Below are 21,435 nucleotides of genomic sequence, written 5' to 3'. Positions count from 1 at the left end.
ATTTTGTATTAATAGTATTAGTATTAACCGAGCATCATTTATAAAACACAGACAACCTGAGTTGTTGATCATAACCATCCATTTATCATGCTAGTGAGTTTTTTTCAACATGACTGAGTTCGTAAGTTTATTATACCAAAATGTCCTCTACAGTCACCTAAAGTCAATCCAGTAGAGCACCTTTGGAATGTGTTGGAAAATTACAGAAAATCTGCTGTATGATGCTGTCATATTAATATGGGTAAAATATTTAATGAATGTTTTCAGCATCTTTCTTAATTTAAATAAAGACAGTACTAGCTAAATGTAAGTAATAGGGTGACCTAACGTCATCTTTTCCCCAGACATGTCCTCTATTTTAGGCTAAAAAAATGTGTTCAACCAGGATTTCTAAATCTCCACACATTTCTGAGATTCGGCTTTTGCCTTGTAAAATTGTCATTAATTGTATGGATCAGCTTTTACCTGTTCGTGGGTGCCAGGTGGTATATAGCTCCTGAGTAGTGTAAAAGTACTAAATAAAATAGTGGATTTTTGTTTATTTCTTCATTTCTTTTATATTTTAGTGTTTCTTTTTCAACAGGTTCGATGTCTTTAAGTTCAAAGCTGTTAAATACGTAAAAAAAAATTACAAATTAGTTTGTTGTATATTATTGGGGACCAAAAGTTGAATGGAAAGTTTGTTATTACTTTATGTATTTAAGTCGCTTAAATACAGTTTCATAATTTGTTTAAGTGCAAGTATTTTACAGCTCAAACAAGCAATTTAGTCTAGGAGTAACCTTAAGCCATGTCTGTAAAGCTTGGCTATAATATTTTATCCATTTTAGGATGATAACTGACCTTTCATCATACTAATAGCATCCTCGACTTGTGGTTTGAACAAGTTCACTCCCATCACTGTGGCCAAATTCTCAACACTCATCTTATTCACCTTTGAGTTTTGCTGGACCTCAAAAAGGAATCTGCAATAACAAACATGACCATACGTCATACGAGGCAGATGTTAATGTTATCAGTGCATTTTCTTTTTACATTTTTAGAATGATTCATACCTGCAGATGTAACTCAGGAGGTTGTAGTTCACTTTTGGCAGTAAACTAATTTGTTTCTCCAGCTTCTCTTTGCCCTTGGATTGATCAGATTAAATGCAGTTAGTCGTAAAATCAACACTCATCTGAAAGACAATGTTTTGTGAAGGTGATTCTCACAGCTGCGGTGGTGGCATCCAGCATCAGAGTGCTGTCAAGAAAGTCCTGATATTGAGTCCAGGGCACAACGGGTTCAGGAAGCTCTCTCAGGTACAGCTTGAGTAATGACGCCACCGTGTGGACATCAGTGTCACTGCATCCAAAAAGGTTTGAACGAACTTTTAATTTGATATTGATGTCTATGAACGTTGTTTTTTCAGTCTAAATATATGTTCATGTTTAGGATTGCAGTGGTTTGATATCTGATATGTGCGTGCGTTGAATGGCAAGATCTTTGTTAGTCAGGACAGGATGTGGCTCAGCCACAGTTCAATGCATAGAAGGTTCCTCTGAAACACTCTGCATTTGTATCTCCCTCTCAATCATTTTACCCAGCATTCGTTCTCTTGCTTTCACATGTCACTCTCTCTCTCCCTTGCTCAAATCTAGAACAAACTTTTTGGGTCAAACCCTTTACCTACACTACTTCCTCTTAAAAGCAGTCTGCATTGTGTTTCACCATAAATGGTCATGTAGTGTGTGGTTATCCACATAAAAGCCCCATTCTCATGCAAGCTTAAAAAAAAAAAAAATTTTTAAAAATAGAAGACTGTAAACACTGGCCATCTGACATAAAAAAAGAGGTGTGAAACATTTTAGAAGATGGTGATTGTTTCTTGATTTCTTGTTAGAAATTAATTTAATTATTTGTGTAATTTCCTCTTGACCAGGGAGGACTAATCCAACACAATTCAAAACAAATTAACTGTCAAATTTTTTAATACTATAACCAGATAAACAGTCATATCAATAAACTAATGGGGGAAAGAACAATGAAAGCATGTCAAGCTGAATGGGGCAAGAAAATGAAACAAGAAATCCATAACTGTAACAGCAGTGTACAAGACAATCATAATGTTTTATAACTGATCATTTTACATTAACTCTTCACTTTTGAGAATGATAATATGCATACTTCATATGCAGTATCAAGGTTTTTAAAATCAAATATATGCTTCCTATTGAACTTTCTCCTTATTAAAGAATCCAGACTATACAAAAATGAAAATAGTTTTCAACATTGATCGAAATCAGAAAACATGCAAAGTAGAAGAATCATGTGACATTGAAGACTGCAGTAATAAATATTTGAAGAGTTCAGATGCAAAAACATCTAAATGCCTTCTGAAATATGGCCTAAAATGACAACTTTTTTCAAGTTTATGTTCAGTTATTTCACCTGAAAGTCAATGAAAATAACTTGTTCGTCACTATAAAAGTAAAATTACTGAGCAACTGAGAAAAACTATAATTTTAGAAGAAAATATCAAATGGCTTTTAGAGGTTTTTGCATCTCTTCATTTATTGATGAAAAATGAATTCAAATTTTAAAATACTAAAATGGAAAATAGCTATTGAAAAGACTCAGACTCAACTTTATTATCACGTGTAGGGAAACTAAAACTGCAGCAAGGTGCTGTGACACAGACGAACTTCCATGTACACATTGATAAAATATTACCCCACAACATACAATAAATCACATTGTAGGTGCATCTCCCTCCCCCTGGACTCATTTAATGACCTAGTGGTCACTATTATAAAAGAATTTCTAACTCTATTTGTCCTACAAACTCTAAAATGACGTCCTGATGGCTAAAACACAGAGTACAAAGGGTGATCCAGGGTGCATAGGATACCCTGGGTTCTCTTTTAAACACCAGTATGGTAAATTACCGTTGGACCAGTTTGGTTAAAACCAATGATCTTCACTGCCACCTTCACCACGCTACTTAACCTGTTCTTGTTTAACACACTTAGATTACTGTACCAAGCTACAATGCAGAAAGATAAAACAGATTCAATTAATTGTTTCTGAAAAATGTCATCATAGAGGTACAAACCTGAAAAGATCCGAGTTTCCTCAGAAAAAAACAGTCTTTGTTGGACTTTTTATAAACAGCCTGAGTGTTAGGTTGAAATGTCAACATATTGTCAATAACAACCCCTAGATATATATGTGTGTCCACAATTTCAATGTCCAAGCCTTTAAGTTTTGTTATGTTGGGGGTAGGAGAAGCCTTCCTGTAATCTATCACCATGTCTTTTGTTTTATTTACATTCAACTGGAGAGAAAATCTATCACACCAGGAAGTAAATTCTTCTACAACAGGACCATGCCCCAAAATCCTGATCGCGGAGGAGACTCACAATCACCGAATCATCAGCATACTTTATGATATGACAGTTCCCGTACAGTATATACTCCGACAATCATTAATACACATGACGAACAGAAGAGGTGAGAGGCAACAACCTTGAGGGAACCCAGTAGAACAATACTGTAAGTTAGAAAGAGCACCATTGTCTCTGACACACTGCAAGCGTCTTACTAAAAAATCCAGAAACCATTCACAAACATTAAAATCCAAGTTAAAAAGAGAAATTAATTTCTCAACCAACAAATGTGGCTTCATAGTATTAAAAGCAGAAGAGAAATTAATAAACAACAATCTGGCATGGGTCTTAGACTTCACCAGATGATTAAACAGGTCATTTAACAGTGTAAGATTAGCATCTTCAACCCCCCTGCTCTGTCTGAATGCAAACTGCAATGAATTAAATTTGTCCTTTGACTGCAATAAAATCTCACCTTTAATAATTCTCTCGAAACACTTCATAACTAATGAGGTACGGGCAACAGGTCTGAAATCATTTGACTCCCGGGAAACTTACTTTTAGCTATAGGAACGATAACAGATTTCTTCCAAATTGTCATGTATAGATGTAATACTATTTAACAATATTTTTGATGAAATAAATGCAGCCATGGCAAGAGACATGAAAAATCTTACTGACCCAAACTGAACCCAAATAGTAGTGCAACATGGTAGTATCATGGTATTCTTTGAAGTACATTGTAAATGTCAGGATACATGACATTATATATTATAAATTATATATTATAAATTATATATATATATATATATATATATATATATATATATATATATATATATATATATATATATATATATATATATATATATATATATATATATATATTACTGGACAAGCAATACAGCAATATTTTGTTAATAAAATTCTAATTAGTTTTCTACACACATCTCTGAGTAATTTTGCACAAAGTCACCTAGACATGTGCAACTTTACCTGGGGAATGAGGGTCTTTCTCCAGCGTCAAAGGCTTCTCTGAACTGCTTCACCTGGTTGTCCTGTCCTGGCAGGCGGAAGATGCCCTCCTCAACCAGACCATGCTCTCTGATGAATTCAGCACACTTCTCTACCAGGATGGGCACCAGACGAGCCCCAAATTTTCTCTCATACACCATGATGTCTGAAAGGCTTTTCCCAAATACTTTGAAGAAAGAAAAAACCATTTTATTGCATTGCAGGCTTAGCCCTAAAAGGGGCAAAATTGATTTTGTTTATAAAAACTATAACGTTTTCTTTTAAAGTTAAGTGTTATCTAATCATGTGTATGCATATTTGTTTTAATAAATGTGTACATTATTCATAATATAGCTTTAAATGTTTGAATCTCAGGGAATACATAAACCCTTTTAGGGTTAAATCTATAAAAAGTCAAAACGTTGGTCCCAGACTAAAATAAAAGTCAGATTTTTTTATTTCAGACAAAAGAAACTTGCACAGACTGATCTTGCACGGACTGATCTACATACTACTCATTAAGTTTGTTTTGGATGGATACCAGTAATGTTTTTTCTAAGGAAAATTATTTTAAAAATGACTTAAGTGTCCTAACAGAACTATAGACTAATCCTGGCTTAGTCTAAGCCATGTTTGTGAAACCAGACTTTAGAGTATTACAACACAGCCAAGCTCTAGTTAACAAGAGCATATTTACATTAGGGATGCACAGATATGAGATAAGCACAAGATTTGGAAGATTTTAGCGCAAGATTTGGGCTAAAACCAGTAAACATTTTATTTGAAACTGATAACCGCTATATACTGTAGTCCGATAAAATATAATCATCTCTAAACCTAATTATGAAAGCAAAACTTGAACTGCAACAACTATATTTTTCTTTATTTTTTTTACAAAACCATTAACAAATTGCAATACAGATGTCCTATGTTTTTCATTGAAAAACTTGTATACTGCTGACATTGCGTTTTCTTCAAAAAAATCTTTTTTTAAATGCATGTTTGCTGGGTATAAAAATTTTATCATATGAAACACATCTAAATCGATTGAATAACCAGCGGAAATATCCCATCTTTTTAAATATTAAGAAAGAAGACTGGGCCAAAATAAAAACATTAAAAATAATAATTGAATGGATGGTACTGACATGCTGTCAATATTTTGTGCATACCTAATTTACATATATAATAAATTATTATAAACTGTAATGACAAACATGTATTTTAGGCTGGTCCAACTACTTCAAATTCATATTACAGTACATACCATACAAACAGGAGACTCACTAAAATGTAAGGTTCAGTTACAGCCAATATTATTAAGCATAGTTACAGTTCATTTGCTTACTGATTTGATAGATGAGGGGTTTTCATTGAATCATATTACAGTATAGAAGGGCTGGGCGATAATTCGATATCGATAACTATCAAGATATATAATTTTACGATAAACCGATAATGACAGTTCGATAATTGCTCGATAATATTTACGCACTATGCATAACGTTGTGCAAGCATTTTGCAGCTTGCCCTTCTGAATGTTGCACGCAGCCATACAGTGTTTGTTGCTCTTGAAGGAGTACGAAAAAAAATAAGGAAAAAAAGTCAGTCACAGACATTGTTGACAAGAAACGTCACTAGACTTCAGTAGCTCGGAGCTACTTAGTTTTTTGAAATCAACACAAAACAGAGCAACATGCACTGCGAACTGCGCAGACGACTTTTGCCTGCCATCAAAAGCAGGCAACACCACAAACCTGTTTCATCATTTAAAACAATACCACCCTTATGAAAATGCAAAGAAATTACAAACAACAAACATGTGTTGATAAACTAGCGCAACTACCCAGCAGAGTCTAATGTCATCATTTTCGAAAGCCGTGCCTTACAAGAAAAAAAACCCGTAAAGCCAGACGAAAGATATGACAGACAACACAGTCTCAAACACATCTCAATGAACACTTGATGATTACTGTGTTAAATCAGCTGCACAAAGGGATTGGCAGGTTAAAAATCTTATAAAATTGATAGATTTTTTTTATTTTACAGTTATCGCGATAATTATCGATATTGACCAATATGAAAAAAATTATTGTGATTTTTTTGTTGCCATATCGCCCAGCTCTACAGTATAGTGCATCATATTATATACTGTATATTAGCTTAAGTCCAGGTGAACCACAAGTAGCTGAGATTTTTATTTCAGTATGTTGACATTATTTGTTCAGTTCATTAACTTGCTCAGATTAATTGTTTGTGTTAAGAATAACAAAGTGCGCTAGCAAAATAAACATTGTAAATTTAGATTTTACACAGATTTTAACAATTCAGACTTTTATACACTCAAACACTAGTAAAAAGAGAGTTAATCCTATGCACTGTTAATATCTGCTTGTTAAGACATGATGAATTAAATTGGTTTCTGGGTCCAAGCCGCTACTCGGTTGAATTAAGGAAAGTTTTGTTAATGACCACACATTAAAGTGAATTTCTTATAAAGTCATGGTGTATACAACAGTCTCTGGACTTGATGCAACACACACAAAAATATTTATCAATTTCTGATTTTACAAAATCTAAATCGATCAAACTCTTTCTGGCCATCTGATTTTCAAAAGTATAACATCACTTTGTAAACATTTATTACTCCCATCTGTTAAGTCTCTCTGTAAAGTTTGGTAGAAGCTGCTTCACGTGACATTACACTTAACAAGCAGATACATTTTTTGCATAGATTTTTCCAAGGTTTTCCCCCTATTGATAAAAACACATACTGCAGTGTGTTTTAGATCCAAATAAAATATTAAAAATATGAGAGAGAACAGGCATATTTTCGAATTGAGTGTTTCTTAACCACGTTCCTGGAGGACCACAAACACTGCATGTTTTCGATGTCTCCTTTGTCTGTCACACCCATTACAGGTCCTTCAGTCTCTGCTAATGAGCTGATGATCTGAATCAGGTGTGTTTGGTTAAGGAATGTGGCTGAGAAACACTGTATTAGAACCTGCTCAATCAATGATAAACAACACAAATTGTTTGACGTTTTGTGTACGATGAACAACCGATACCTCCATTGGAGCGTGACCCTATGGCCTTGCGGATCCAGCGCACCCACTCTTCCATCTCACTCTGACTGGTTGCCATGAGAACATAAGCATCCCGTTCCCGATCCGTACTGCCACCTGCTGCATCACAGAAACAACAACTTTAAATAACTTTGCCCTGAAAATTTAGGAGCCCAAGAGAATGTAAACACTGTATTAATAACCAACACAGATATACTCACTTTACAGAGATGACAGTTCACACACAAATGAACATTTACTCACTATTAAATGATTTCAAGCTTTATTTGTTGAACTAAAAAGAAATATTTTGATGAATATCAGAATCTGCTAGCCATTGACATCCACAGAAAGACAAAAATTCTATTGAAGTCAATTACTTCTGGTTTCCAGCATTGTTCAAAAATTATTTTGTGTAGAACAGAAGAAAGAAACTCAAAGAGGTTTGAAACAAGTGAAGGGCGAGTAAATAATGAAAGAAGATTAAAATATTTGGATGAACTTTTCCTTTAAGGGGTTTGAAAACAATTAACCCAGGGTCATTGTATTCAGGATTTACAATGCACAATTCAAAAGACTGAGTACAAAAAAAATAACTTTAATTATTTTCATATTTAAAGTGTCTGTGAATGCACCATGCGACCTAGTTAAATAAAGACTCTAGTGTCAAACATCCTCATATTATTCCCAGGTAGCAAAGAATTCTGGACCAGATTTGGTATAAAGCTAACACAGCAAGCATTCATCTGGCACTGGCATACAGCATGTGGGCCAAACCTGGCCCAAGTTTGGCAAGATTTATGCCAGATGTAAAATGTAGTTTTTGGCCCAGATGGTAAAAATTGATAAGTGGTTCCCGTAAATTGATCCTGTCTTGACCCACATTTTTAAACTACATTTAAATTATTTTTGAGTAAAGAAAAAAATTCTACTATCAGGTCGTCTTAAGAAAAAGCATGGCTATAGTGTGCCTAAAGCGCAATGCTTCATGGGTTAGTTAATTTCATTTGCAATTGTGACACTCCAACCTTTCTGGCCCAGTTCAGGTCCAGTTATGAATTATTAACTCTGGAAGCCAGACTTGGTCCAAATATGTACCGCAATTCACTGCAGCATGTGGGCCAAGCAAAACCTGATTGTGTGGGCCATAGCTGGGCCAGAGAAATTTTGTTATGTGGGTTCCTGTACAGTTATATACTGCTATAGTGTTTCATTTTTTCCTTGAATTGACTTTTCTGACTATTAAAGTAAGAATGAGGCTTCCTCTTCATTACTGTTGGCAAGTTTGAGGAGATATTTATCTTTAAATAATAAGTGTTCCTGTAATTATCCAAAGCATGTGAACATGAGGCACATGACTGGCAGTATGTTTGGCACCACAGGTTAACAGCACAGAAACAAGGTGCTGACCATGCTAAATTTCAAGCATGAATAGCCGCATTTTCACTGTCGGCCAGTGCGAGCCAGGGCTTATATCGGGCCAGGTCATGCCAATAGCCCAGGAGCATGAGCAGTGAGGCTGAAATCATGTCGCATTTCCATGGTCGGGCTAGTAGCTTGCAGCGCATCACGCAAACCACGCCCCCAGAACATCCCCCGAATCAAATGTCACACAACCAATCCAGTTCAGCGGGATCAGGCAGGCAGATAAAGCACATCATCGCATCTTCACGAAACGATTAAAATGAAGACAACCGAAACAAACAAATGACACGTTACTGTACAGCATTACATTATATGTCATTATGTGTCTATACGCAGAGTTCTGTTTCCTTTACCCACAGTTACAAACTGTGTTTAGGCCATCAATCAATCCATCAATCAAATAAACTTTCCAAATAAATTAATGCAGTTCAAACTGCCTTAAATGCAGAAAATTGAACATTATTAATAGTAATAACACAAATTAACGCATAAAAAATAAAAATAGACACTACTAAAACTAAAAACAAAAACAAATATTAATAAGGTCAGTATAAATAAAGGCCACAATATCGATTAATAGGTTATTAAATAGGGTTTCAAATGTTGAAGATTTTCTGAACTCACTTACTCCAGGTTATTTCAGAGGCTAGGATTGAATCACCGAATTTCTTGGTTCTACTTTTTTTTTTTTTAAATAACAAGACAGTTTGAGAGTTCATCGAGTTTCATACACCGAAAGCAATTTTGACAGATAGTCTAGAGTAAAACCATGCCATGGCTTATAAACTAATAAAAGACTGGCTGCGTTTATTTGCACCAACTACTTTAGCAATGTGATGCTAAATTAAAAATAGGCATATTTTAATTCTATTTACAGCACATACAAACAGATACAGATGTAAGTGCAAATATCAAATTAAAGACCAAGTGAAAATAGCACTATTTTCTTAGCATGATTCAATTATTTATATACGGATATGTATTATTTAAACTACATGAAAAATTATATTATTCATTTGCAATTAGCAAGTTTATTTATATGACATATCTAGTGGAAGTAGTGGCAGATATCTGCATCAGTAATAAGGCTACATTATAAAATAGTATGTAGAAATATTATTTTCAGTCAGGGTTGCCAAGTCCATGATTTTTCCTGTTGAATTAGGCTAATTTTAACCATGCCGCAGGTTGTTTTTTTTTTTTTGTTTTTTTTTTTTGTGGTCAAAGTTCTGCATATTGCATCAATTACATTACTATGGTTGTGTTAAAATATTTTAATGTAACAGATTTATATTTCACCAATGATGAAAACCATAATATCATGAAGAAAGAGATTTAGCACACTTTTTGTATAGGTGCTACGAGACACTGTGGCTGTTTCTATTTCCACGATAATGTATTAGAAGGACTCTTTAGTATTGTTGCTAAAAAAATAACAAAAAAATTACATGTATTTTACAGAAGAAAGTTAATCAATTACAGTTAATTAGAAATATATTGATATTGAATTGACCTGCAATTAGAGGGATTCAAAGTTAGTATTAGCGCTACTGTAAAAGATCTAGGTGTTATATTAGAGAGCAAGTTAACTTTTAAAAATCATATCTTCCATGTCACAAAAACTGCCTTCTTTCATCTGAAAAATATTTTAAAGTTGCAGAGTATGCTATCCCTCACAGATGCAGAAAAGCTAGTTCATACTTTTATGACTTCTAGAATGGATTACTATAATGCTCTGTTTGCTGGTTGACCAGCATCCTCTATTAATAAACTTCAGTTAATGCAAAATGTACAGTTAAAGTCAGAATTATTAGCCCCCTTTGAATTGTTTTCTTCTTTTTAAAATATTTCCTAAATTATGTTTAACAGAGCAAGGACATTTTCACAGTATGTCTGATAATATTTATTCTTCTGGAGAAAGTCTGATTTGTTTTTTTTTTCGGCCAGAATAAAAGCAGTTTGAAATTTTTAAACACTATTTTAGGGACAAAATTATTAGCCCCTTTAAACAAATTTTTTTCTCGATAGTCTACAGAACAAACCATCGTTATACAATAACTTGCCTAATTACCCTAACCTGCCTAGTTAACCTAATTAACCTAGTTAAGCCTTTAAATGTCACTTTAAGCTGTATAGAAGTGTCTTGAAAAATATCTGGTAAAATATTATTTACTGTCATCATGCAAAGATAAAATGAATTCATTATTAAAAATGAGTAAATAAAACTATTATGTTTATAAATGTGCTGTAAAAATCTGCTCTCTGTTAAACAGAAATTGGGGAAAAAATAAACAAGCGGTCTAATAATTCAAGGGGGCTAATAATTCTGACTTCAACTTTAGATGCCAGAGTTCTTACCAGGTCAAAAAAATATGACCATATCACCCCAATTTTATCCCTCTTACACTGGCTGCCTGTTAAGTTCTGCATTTATTATAAAATACTGCTTCTAACCAATAAAGCTTTAAATAATCTAGCTCCTGTTTATCAAACCAACTTTCTGTCTCGCTACAATCCAGCCCGCTCTTTAAGATCTCAAAACTCAAGGCTTCTGTAGCACCTAGAACAGCACAGTCAAGTAAAGGAGGTAGAGCCTTCTCATTTATGGCTCCTAAACTCTGGAATAGCCTTCCTGATAATGTCTGAGGCTCAGTCACACTCTCTCAGTTCAAAACTAGAGTAAAAAGCTAATTTTTTAGAAAAGCATACACACAATGCATCACATAACGATATGATGTATGAATGTGCTTCACACAGGTGAGCGGGCTTGACAACCACCTGTAGGACACACTCCTCCTGTCTTAATGCACCAGACATTTTGTTAGAAACTCTCATATGCTTTACATGTTTGTTTTTATGTCTGTTTGCATAAGTACTGTTTTTAATTTGTAGCACTTCATTTTTGCATTTCATATTTAAAAAACACTATGAACAGCAGCTACGAAAACTATTTTCTTTATTCTCTATTTCCACCACGGGATACTCATACAGAGGCCCCTAGATATTATGCAGCACTATTAATGCTATCCAAGACCTTTGAAGAAATAATGACAAAGTATCCATAATCCTGGACCAGGCCGTATCCTGAGCTGATGCTGTGGTGGTCATGGAGAAGCGAGGTGCATGAAACCACAGTGACAGACGTCTTCTCATTGATCACGTGGGACAGCCTAAACACCTGCCGGTGACCTTTATACACCTGCAGTTCTCCACAATAAACGTCCAGCGTTCTCCTGCTTCCGGTGCCTAGACTGCAGCTCTGCACAAGAAGTTTGGCCAGAGAACAAATGGTCATGCCCAAAAGAGCCTGGTTTCTCTTGAGGTTTTTTTCTTCATTTCGTCAATTGGTGAAGTTTGATTCCTCAAAAATCTTGCCATTGGCTTACTTGTTGGGGACTTGTAGAGCTGCGCATCGGTGTATTTTCTCTTCAGTGTTTGGACTTTCAGCAGTGAAATTTAAACCACACTGAACTGAACTGAACTGAACTTCAACTCTGAAAACTGGACTGACACAATTTCAGTTTACTAAAACACCTATGTAAAGCTGCTTTGACACAATCTACATTGTAAAAACGCTATAGAAAATAAACATAATTTGAATTGAATCTTAATTAAAAATTTTAGATTCAAACCATGGATGGGTCATATTGTAAGGCTTGGTATTATTGGGCTAGTTTTGATTGGCCATTGGAATAGTTTTGTTGCAAAAACCGGGCAACCTCAATTCAGTATCATTGAAAATATTATCAAATTGATGCTGCCATTTGTGACGATAACGCCTATTCATATTAAATACTCAATAAAGAGTTTTGTTACAAATTTTAAAAAAGTTTTATTCATTTTTATTAAAAAATAAACATCTTTGCAATCTGTAATAATCCAAAAAAAATTCTTTTTCTGATTAGTAGGAAAGGTGAAGTAACCTGTACGATGATTTTAAAATAAGAGTAATGTGATCTCTCCTTTTGTTATTTGTCCTTCATGCTCTCAGTTTAGTTCCAGTATATTTAGTTTAGGTGTCAATTTCTCTCCACATTTTTGTTTTGGGTTTAGCATAGAGTGAAAAGCCATTTTGTGTGACAGAAGTAAAATCAAAAGACTCACCTGGGATAATCTCAAACAGGAATTTATCGTCTGCATTTGATGGCAGCTCATTAACTTGGCATGAGAATAAAGGTATGGTTCCCTGTGAATCAAATACACAATAGTTACAGAAATGTCTGATTGAAACTAAAGGGAAATTAATATTATAAATGTAATAATAATAATAATAATAATAATAATAATAATAATAATAATAATAATAATAATAATAATAATCATAATATTAATAATGAAATAAATTATCCTGATCATTATTTTATTGATTTTGATGGCATACAGTGAGATTAAAAAGTGTGAGGCTACACTTAAAACCTATCATTCAAAATACAATTTAAGCCTAGGGGTAAAAATAAAATAGAATAATATAAAATAAATTGATAAATAAATAAAATCCATGGGTGTAAATAAAAAAAAAATTCATTTTAGTCATGTTACTAGTTTTGATACCATTAAATGAAATTATTCTGAGACCTCATTTCTAAACGTAAAGTAAATAAATCTATGAGGTAAAAATTAATATAATTTAATTTGAACATTTTAAAGTTGACTTAAAAATTACTACTTTTAGTTTAGCTAACTGACTGACATTTATTTTAAATATTGCATGTTATTAAACCCCCCAGGATAGAAAAAATGCTCTTTGTAAGAAATTATTTTAATAGAAAAAAATTACAGAAAATAACAATAAATGATGCATTAAAAAATTAATATAATAAAGTATCCTACCTGGACAGTGCTCTCTTTGTCATCCTTATGGTAAGTGAGGCTGTTTCCTCTCAGCACAAAGAAGCGCAGCTGCCAGTTCTTCACGATGGATCTTTGCTTCTTCAGCCAGCCTGTTTTCAGAGGCTTCTCCATAGATTTTTTAAACCCAGAGTGAGTGGACGCAGGGCTTCCTTCCCCTGGAATAACACTCTTGGAGCGAGCTGAGTGGAAATTGATAAAAACACAGACAGAGAATTAGGCCTTCTGAAAAAATAAAAATCCCCTGTTAGTGGACTGTCTAATTTTAATGGACATACTGTATATATAGTGAAGAACATGTCCTGCTTTGGTTTTAGAGCTGATATATATAGACAAATAAAAATGAAAGCTCCACCTGGAACTATTTTATGCTTTTAAGCAAAAACAGCCTTCAATATTACGGTGCAATGCATTGTTCACTATAGGTCAAAGGGTACTATTGGAGTTTGACTTTTTCCTAGATTGATTTCGGGAACTGAAACATCAAGGAGGAACATTTTGTTATTTAAGGAGTGCTTTTTTATACCTCAAATAAGCTAATGGCGTTCTCAGCTATCATATATTTAAGCATTCAGCTTATTTAACACATTTCTTCTAAAAATTGAGATGAAATAAAAATGACAAGATAATATACAAAAAAAATGTCACTTAAAAAAAAAAATTCAACATATTTAAATGATAATCAGGTTTTAATAAAACCACGATTTATGCAATTAAAACGCTGCTCAAACATTATCAAATAATATATACAGTCAATGGCTACTTTATTAAGTACACCGTCTAACTGCTCGTTAACGCACATTTCTAATCAGCCAATCACATGGCAGCAGCTCAGTGCATTTAGGCATAGAAATGGTCAATACGATCTGCTGCAGTTTAAACCAAGCATCAGAAATAGCTGATCTACTGGGATTTTCACGCACAACCATCTCTAGGGATTATGGAGAATGATGCAAAAAAAAAAAAATATCCAGATCAAAATATTGATGGCAGTGATCAGAGGAGAATGGCCAGACTGAATATAGCTGATAGAAAGACAACTGTAACTCAAATAACACCTTATTACAAACGAGGTATGCAGAAGAGCAACTCTGAACACACAACATGTCCAACCTTGAGGCAGATGGGCTACAGCAGGTGTGGGGGATATTTTTTTGGCACACTTTGGGCCCATTAGTACCAGCTGAACATTGTGTCAATGCCACAGACTAATGTATTGTTGCTGACCATGTCCATCCCTTTATGACTAGTGTACCCATCTTCTGATGGCTACTTCCAACAGGATAACGTGCTATGTTGAAGTGTGAATCATCTCAGACTGGTTTCTTGAACATGACAATGGGTTCACTGTACTCAAATGGCCTCCACACTTAACAGATCTCAATCCAATAGAGCACATTTGGGATGTGGTGGAACAGTAGATTCACATCATGGATGTGATACAATACTTGATACTAACAAGGTATAAATAATAAAGTGGCCAGTGAGTGGTATATACTGTATATAACAGTGACTTTTTAACTAAACTTTTATTTAAATGGTTTAACCCTTACTACATTATTACAAGTTTTAGTTAAATATTAAGAGAAAATAACATTATTGTTGATAATAATACATAGATTGTAATTACCTTTAATATATTGAGAGACTTCTTAATATTTCATTAAAAAATGTTGTATTCTGCTCATTTTTGAGTGTGTCTGAGTGTGTGTGTGTGCACGCATGAATGTGTGGGTTCCAAATAAATAAAAAAGACAGAGGTTAATATACGATTATTGTACTTTGATTAATTTGGTTTGGAAAAAAAATAAAAAATCTAAAACTAAACCAGTCGAACATGGCCTGCTGGTTTTAGTACATGGCAAAGCCTGATCCCCCTATGACGATTGGATTTAGGGGTGAGATTTGGTGTTCTTTTAAAAATTGTACATTTTTATACGATTGAACTTGTATGAATTCGTACAAATTAGCCATTAAGCTAACAAAAAGTAAAATAGTTACGTTTCCTCGGGAGATTAGACTGGATCAAACTGCTCTGTTGGATAATTTTTTAAACCATCATAAGACCAACAAGTCAAAGAGTGCTTTGTTTCCCAGCAGAATTGACTTGTCTGACATTTTCCAGAGAATTTGACTTTTCTTGCTAAATTAAATTGAAGTGTCTTTACAACTTATTTACAAACTCTTTCTCAGATGAAGTCTCCGTTTAAGCCCATATGTGTGTGAAAGAAACAATTAGGATATCTCATGAGTGGTTCCAGCACAGGGAAAGTGGGGTAGAGACCCCTGTGATTGACATAAGAAAACATGCTTTTTTATATTGGCATTTTATTATGAATAAATCCTTGTGCATTCATCAAGTGTTCTTCACACAGGTGAGTGGGCTTGACAAACCACCTGTAGAAACACATTCTATCTCAAAAAACAAGAAAACCTTCTCCTCCTTACCCTAGCAGTGAATACTCTGAGCACTAACTGTTGCTTTGTACATTTACATCAACTTGTAGTTGAATCACCAAATTCCTCTTCATTCGTAAGTCGTTTTGGACAAAAACATTTGCAGAATGACTACATGTAAGATGCCTTAAACACCTCAATCATCACTCATCATAGTGAAAGTTTCGTCGTGGAGCTGCCAAACACTTGACTTCATGCAAATCACTTTGATAAGACAGCATCTATAATGAATACATCTCAAGGTCCAATCAAGAGATGGTGTGACAGTGATTTGAAGCAGCCTGGAGCTTTTGTAGTCAAATTCGCTATATAACCCATTGAGACGAGAGGAAAGGGCAGAAGAGAGAGAACTAAGATAAACAGGAAGTTACAAGCTCATCAACCACAGGAAGTAGCGTTTCTGAAAGATCCCCACCTAACGTCAGTCTCTTTGGTCTATTTAGAGAAGATCTTCCCTGATGGAGAGCACGGAGCGCGTGCTGTTCTCTCTCCTGGACCACCAGCCCACACACATCGGCCCGCTTCAGACCTCACCCATTGCTATGACACACGCTGGGATCAGGGGAGCTTTTATGGCGGGGAAGTGAAGAGAGTGGCTTCAAAAAATCTTCATGAATTACCAAGAAGATCACAGCAGAGATGCAAGCAGCCCTTTACGTCAGGCCAAGCTGCTCTGCGTCAGGGCCGAAGTGTGTGAAATTACAGAGCAGAATGATGATCTACTGAGCAGCTCAATCATTTCACTGTCTGCTTTTAGTCTGAAATTCATCAACTTTACTTTATGCATTGTGACTGAGACACTCAGGAAGCTACTAATGCACTCAATTAATTCATAAGTGTGCGTGGTATTTCAAACAAGAAATCTTTTAGATATTTATTAAACCATTTGACTTGCTCCACATCTAAACAATGTTCCTTCACATTCCCTCCATCTTTGAAAATCTCCCGTTCAAGCTTAACCTTACTCTCAAATAACAATCTAATTACATATACTTACTTTAAAAGAAAACATGCAAACCGATTGCCTTTTAAAACTAAGTAAATAAACAGCTTCTTCTTTTAAATTACATTGTTCTAAATTACACAGTATTTACCCGTAATATGAACTGTATTTTACTGTAAGTTAGTTATGTGGTTTATTACTGTATTTTAAATTTACATTGTGAAAATCGGTGCATAGTTCACAATACTGTAAATACATACAGTTGAAGTCAGAATTATTAAACAATCATTTCTTTATTTAATAAATGATGATTAACAAAGCAAAGAAATTTTCACAGTATGTCTGATAATATTTTTTCTTCTGGAGAAAGTCTAATTTGTTTTATTTTGGCTAGAATAACAGCAGGTTTTAATTTTTATAAAGCCATTTTAAGGTTAAAATTATTAGCCCCTTTAAGCTATATATTTTTCTGATAGTCTCCAGAACAAACCATCGTTATACAATAACTTGCCTAATTACACCAAGCTGCCTAGTTAACCTAATTAACCAAGTTAAGCCTTTAAATGTCACTTTAAGCTGTATAGAAGTGTCTTGAAAAATATCTAGTCAAATATTATTTACTGTCATCATGACAAAGAAAAAATAAATCTGTGATTAGAAATGAGTTATTAAAACTATTATGTTTAGAAATATGTTGAAGAAATCTTCTCTCCATTAAACAGAAATCGAGGAAAAAAATAAACAGGGGGGCAAATAATTAAGGGGGGTGGGGGGGCTCATAATTATGACTTCAACTGTATATGGCAAGATAATCGGTGCTGTAAATATAGTATTTTTACTGTATTTGATTTACAGTAAGTTACTGATGAACTGCTGCCAGTCGGTTACTGTAGATTCTACAGAAAATTGTTAACAGTGTATACCAGTTGTCTACTCCAAACTGACGAACATTTACACCGAGTAACATTTAGCAACAGTAACATTTACTGTCATTTTTCAGATTTTCACAATTGCATTTACTAGAATAATTATCTAATAATTATGTGTTAAAAAAAATATGCAAACCAATTGCCTTTACGAGATCAAGCATTACAGTAAAATAAACACTACAGTTGATCTTCTTGCAATGTGCATGTTTTAACATATACCAACACTATCAAACAGGGTGACGACTACCACATCAACAACTCTCAATATTGCTAATTAAACAGAGCAAAATATAGATGTAAAACCAAGATTCTGAATCATAGCATGGGAACAAGCTTAACAAAATAGTACTTGTACAAATTCATTTTTCCTTTCTAGAACTATAATGCATTGTACACAAATGGAAGCTATTACGATATGTTTAGAGGTACATCAATAATAGTTGTATATTAAGTAAACGGCTAGTTAGATTTCACAGCGATGTCTATATTCAATAATCAGCTTCATATTTTGGTGAACTTGGTCCTACATGAAGACAGATTGAGCTGATTTTGAAATGACATACATTTTTAGAATTTGAGGTCAGTGAGGTTTGATTTTAATTAATTTATTGTTTTTATATTACTACTTATGCTATGCAAAGTTGTAATAAATGTATAAATTGTGACAATAAAGACTTTCACTAAAAAGCAGCAACAAAATATTTCTAAATTGATTTAAAAAAATATTAAGCATTAAACCATCATATTAAAAGGATTTCTAATTGGTCTAAAGCTCAGCTTTGCAATATCAGGAGAAAATGCATTCAGAAATTATTTAATATTTTCATTATTACTACTCTTTTCAGTATTTATTGAATATTAGATCAAATAATTAAGCTTGGTTATAACATAATAAAAGCCTTTCAGAAACATACAGACGCCAAACTTATAAACATAATTAGATTATGTTAATAACTGACTTTTTTTTAATTAAACAGAAAAAAATTAAAAGCTGATTCAGGCATAACACGACTGTAATGAACAATATGAAATATGAAAACTCATTTTGCAAAAAAATATTTTACACTGTCATCATATTAACAATATTTACGACTGTGGATTAGAAAAATGTAAACATTAGAAAACATTCTCCTTATTAGGCGTTTTATAAAAAAAATTGTCAAACGTTAATGGACACTGACATATTTTTTGATAACAGCTGATAACTGATTTGATATTTTGTATAACATTAACGGTTTACCTTTAGTTTAAGCTTTAAAAAAAAAAATCACTCTATTTAAGCAATGTAACGCTATCTGGAAAAAAAAACCTAGACTCAAATTTCTAAGCATCACAAATAGGCCTATAGTCCATCATACAATGCCTCTTAACCACTGCATTTACCTGCTGAAAGAACGGCAACCAAACACTCTGCAATAGTCCCTGCAGCAGATAATGACCTAGCTTTTTTACACTATGCTGACATTTGAAGCAGAAAATAAATGTGTTTGTCAGAAAAAAAAGTGTTGCAGCGTCTTCCTGTCTGAAGATTACAAAGAGAGGAAATCAAGAATGCGTTTGCATCTCCACCAGACCAGAAAAAAACTATACAACCATAAAAGTCACTTTTTAATTATTCATTGCTCCATAAATCTGATGGAATACATCCTTTGAGCATCTCAATCATCATTGCTTCAACACTTAGCAAGAGTTAAAAACAGCTTGCATGGAGATGAATGGAGACAAATTAGGAAGGAAGCACTAGAAATAATCTCACCAAACTGAAAATCCAAAGGTTGGATTTGACAGAATGACAAATAAACAGGTTTAGAATAAAACAGAAGTGCTTTTATGAATTAGCCTCAAAGTGTATTTTCTACCATCTCCATGTCTCTGTGATTTACTGATATATCAAAATTTTACTTTCAAGTTACACTTATCACATCTGCACCATCACTGTCCTGTCAATTACACAAACATGTAAGCCGCACAGTACCAAAGACAGTAAATATCAAACCTCTTCTAGCTCCTAGTGTCAGGAGGCCTGCTGTGTCATTAAATACAGAGAATTACACAGAAAACAGCCCGCATGGACAAATAAAATTCCTGAAACTTGGACTAGGTGAAAAGACTTTGACCTTTGACCACACACACACATACACAGTGTCACTCACCGATCTTGGCAGTTTCAGCTCTGAAGGTGCTGAAGTCCCAGTTGCGAGGTAGTCTCAGAGACATTTCTTCAAAATTGGACAAAACAGGTTACACACACTCAATCAGACTGGCACACATTCTGTCGCTCACACATACACACACACACACACACACACACACCAAACAAACACAAAACACACAGTGAATTCAAGAGTACATTCTTTCCAGTCAGCCTCTCTGCTTCTCTGTACTTCCTCCTTCCTCTGCTGATCTGATTCTTCTTCTTGTTTTTTTTTTACACTTCCAAACACGTTGAATCTTGCCCCTCGGCTCGCCTGCAGATTTTGTGTGACCAAACCAAGTTATTTTGTAGTTCCTACATTCAGTGTGTCTGTCAGAATGCACAGAAACAGCAGAGTTGAACAGTCACCCATCAAACCCACAACCTTCAAGTGTTGAGGAAGTCGATGGCAAACATCGAGTCACAGAAAAAAATTGCAAGAGCTGATGAATTTACACACAGGCGAATGTTCAGACAACAACTGTACAGGATGTACCTCAACCAAATGGGGCCATTTTCTTCAAATGACATCTGTCATCCTTCTCTTGAAGAGATGCACCATTTGCTGATCGTATAAAAAAGCATTTGGGCATCTAAAATGGACACAAAACTGTTTCTGTCATCATTAGAAAATAACTGCATTCGACATAAATAGGAAGTTCAAGTAAGCAAGAGGAAGAGAAGAAGTTTTGATACTGTATATATATTTATACTGAGCTTTCCTCTTTATTAACCATTTACAAATGAGCAAATCACTGTACACAAAGCGACAGGGAAAGCACATTTATCTGCTTTATCAAAATAGTACAAAACAAAAAAGTACAACAGAAATAGCTTACAGATTATATAGTGACAAAACAACAACAACATATAGACCTGTTGTTGTTAGTTTGTTCAACAGAGCAACACAAACCAAAAAACAACACCGAGTGGGTTAATGTTTCTGTTTTAAATTAAGTTTGATGAATAAATTAATTAATCAATTAGAAAGAAAGTAAGTAAAAACCAAGAGAAAGCACAACCGCACTGCAGTCAGTGTCTCTCTGACACAAGAAACTGTTGCCAACACCTCAACTTTAGCATCATTGCTAATAAGGATCAAATGTCATGGTAGTGTTTACATATGATAAACAGCATCAGGCTCAAAACATAATGAACAATATATAATGGTCTCTTTCCATTTGAACTT

General features: G+C 34.1%; 1 protein-coding gene across 8 annotated transcripts in view; it reads right to left on the bottom strand.

Moving 5' to 3' along the window:
* arhgap25 (Rho GTPase activating protein 25) overlaps nucleotides 1-20,458 on the bottom strand; it is a 33,552-nt gene extending 13,094 nt beyond the window's left edge. For 2 of the 8 annotated variants that reach the window (XR_012406019.1, XM_073950652.1), the window contains exons 1-9: nucleotides 20,403-20,458; nucleotides 20,206-20,271; nucleotides 13,706-13,905; nucleotides 12,980-13,061; nucleotides 7,454-7,570; nucleotides 4,365-4,569; nucleotides 1,212-1,344; nucleotides 1,056-1,129; nucleotides 844-965 (exon numbers count right to left, since the gene is read on the bottom strand). Coding sequence is in view for 5 of the 8 variants with exons in the window: in XM_073950652.1 (XP_073806753.1) it covers nucleotides 844-965; nucleotides 1,056-1,129; nucleotides 1,212-1,344; nucleotides 4,365-4,569; nucleotides 7,454-7,570; nucleotides 12,980-13,061; nucleotides 13,706-13,905; nucleotides 20,206-20,269 (997 nt within the window). In the remaining 3 variants the exon portion in view is untranslated. Of the gene's footprint in view, nucleotides 1-843; nucleotides 966-1,055; nucleotides 1,130-1,211; nucleotides 1,345-4,364; nucleotides 4,570-7,453; nucleotides 7,571-12,979; nucleotides 13,062-13,705; nucleotides 13,906-20,205 lie in introns of those variants that run through there. The other 6 variants (XR_012406018.1, XM_005165169.5, XR_012406020.1 and 3 more) reach the window with 4 other exon arrangements.
* Between the last annotated feature and the right edge of the window lie 977 nt (nucleotides 20,459-21,435).

Source organism: Danio rerio, chromosome 5, assembly GCF_049306965.1.
Source record: "Danio rerio strain Tuebingen ecotype United States chromosome 5, GRCz12tu, whole genome shotgun sequence".
NCBI lineage: Eukaryota > Metazoa > Chordata > Actinopteri > Cypriniformes > Danionidae > Danio > Danio rerio.
The sequence above is the reverse complement of the archived record's forward strand: the minus strand, read 5'-3'. Positions and strand labels throughout refer to the sequence as shown.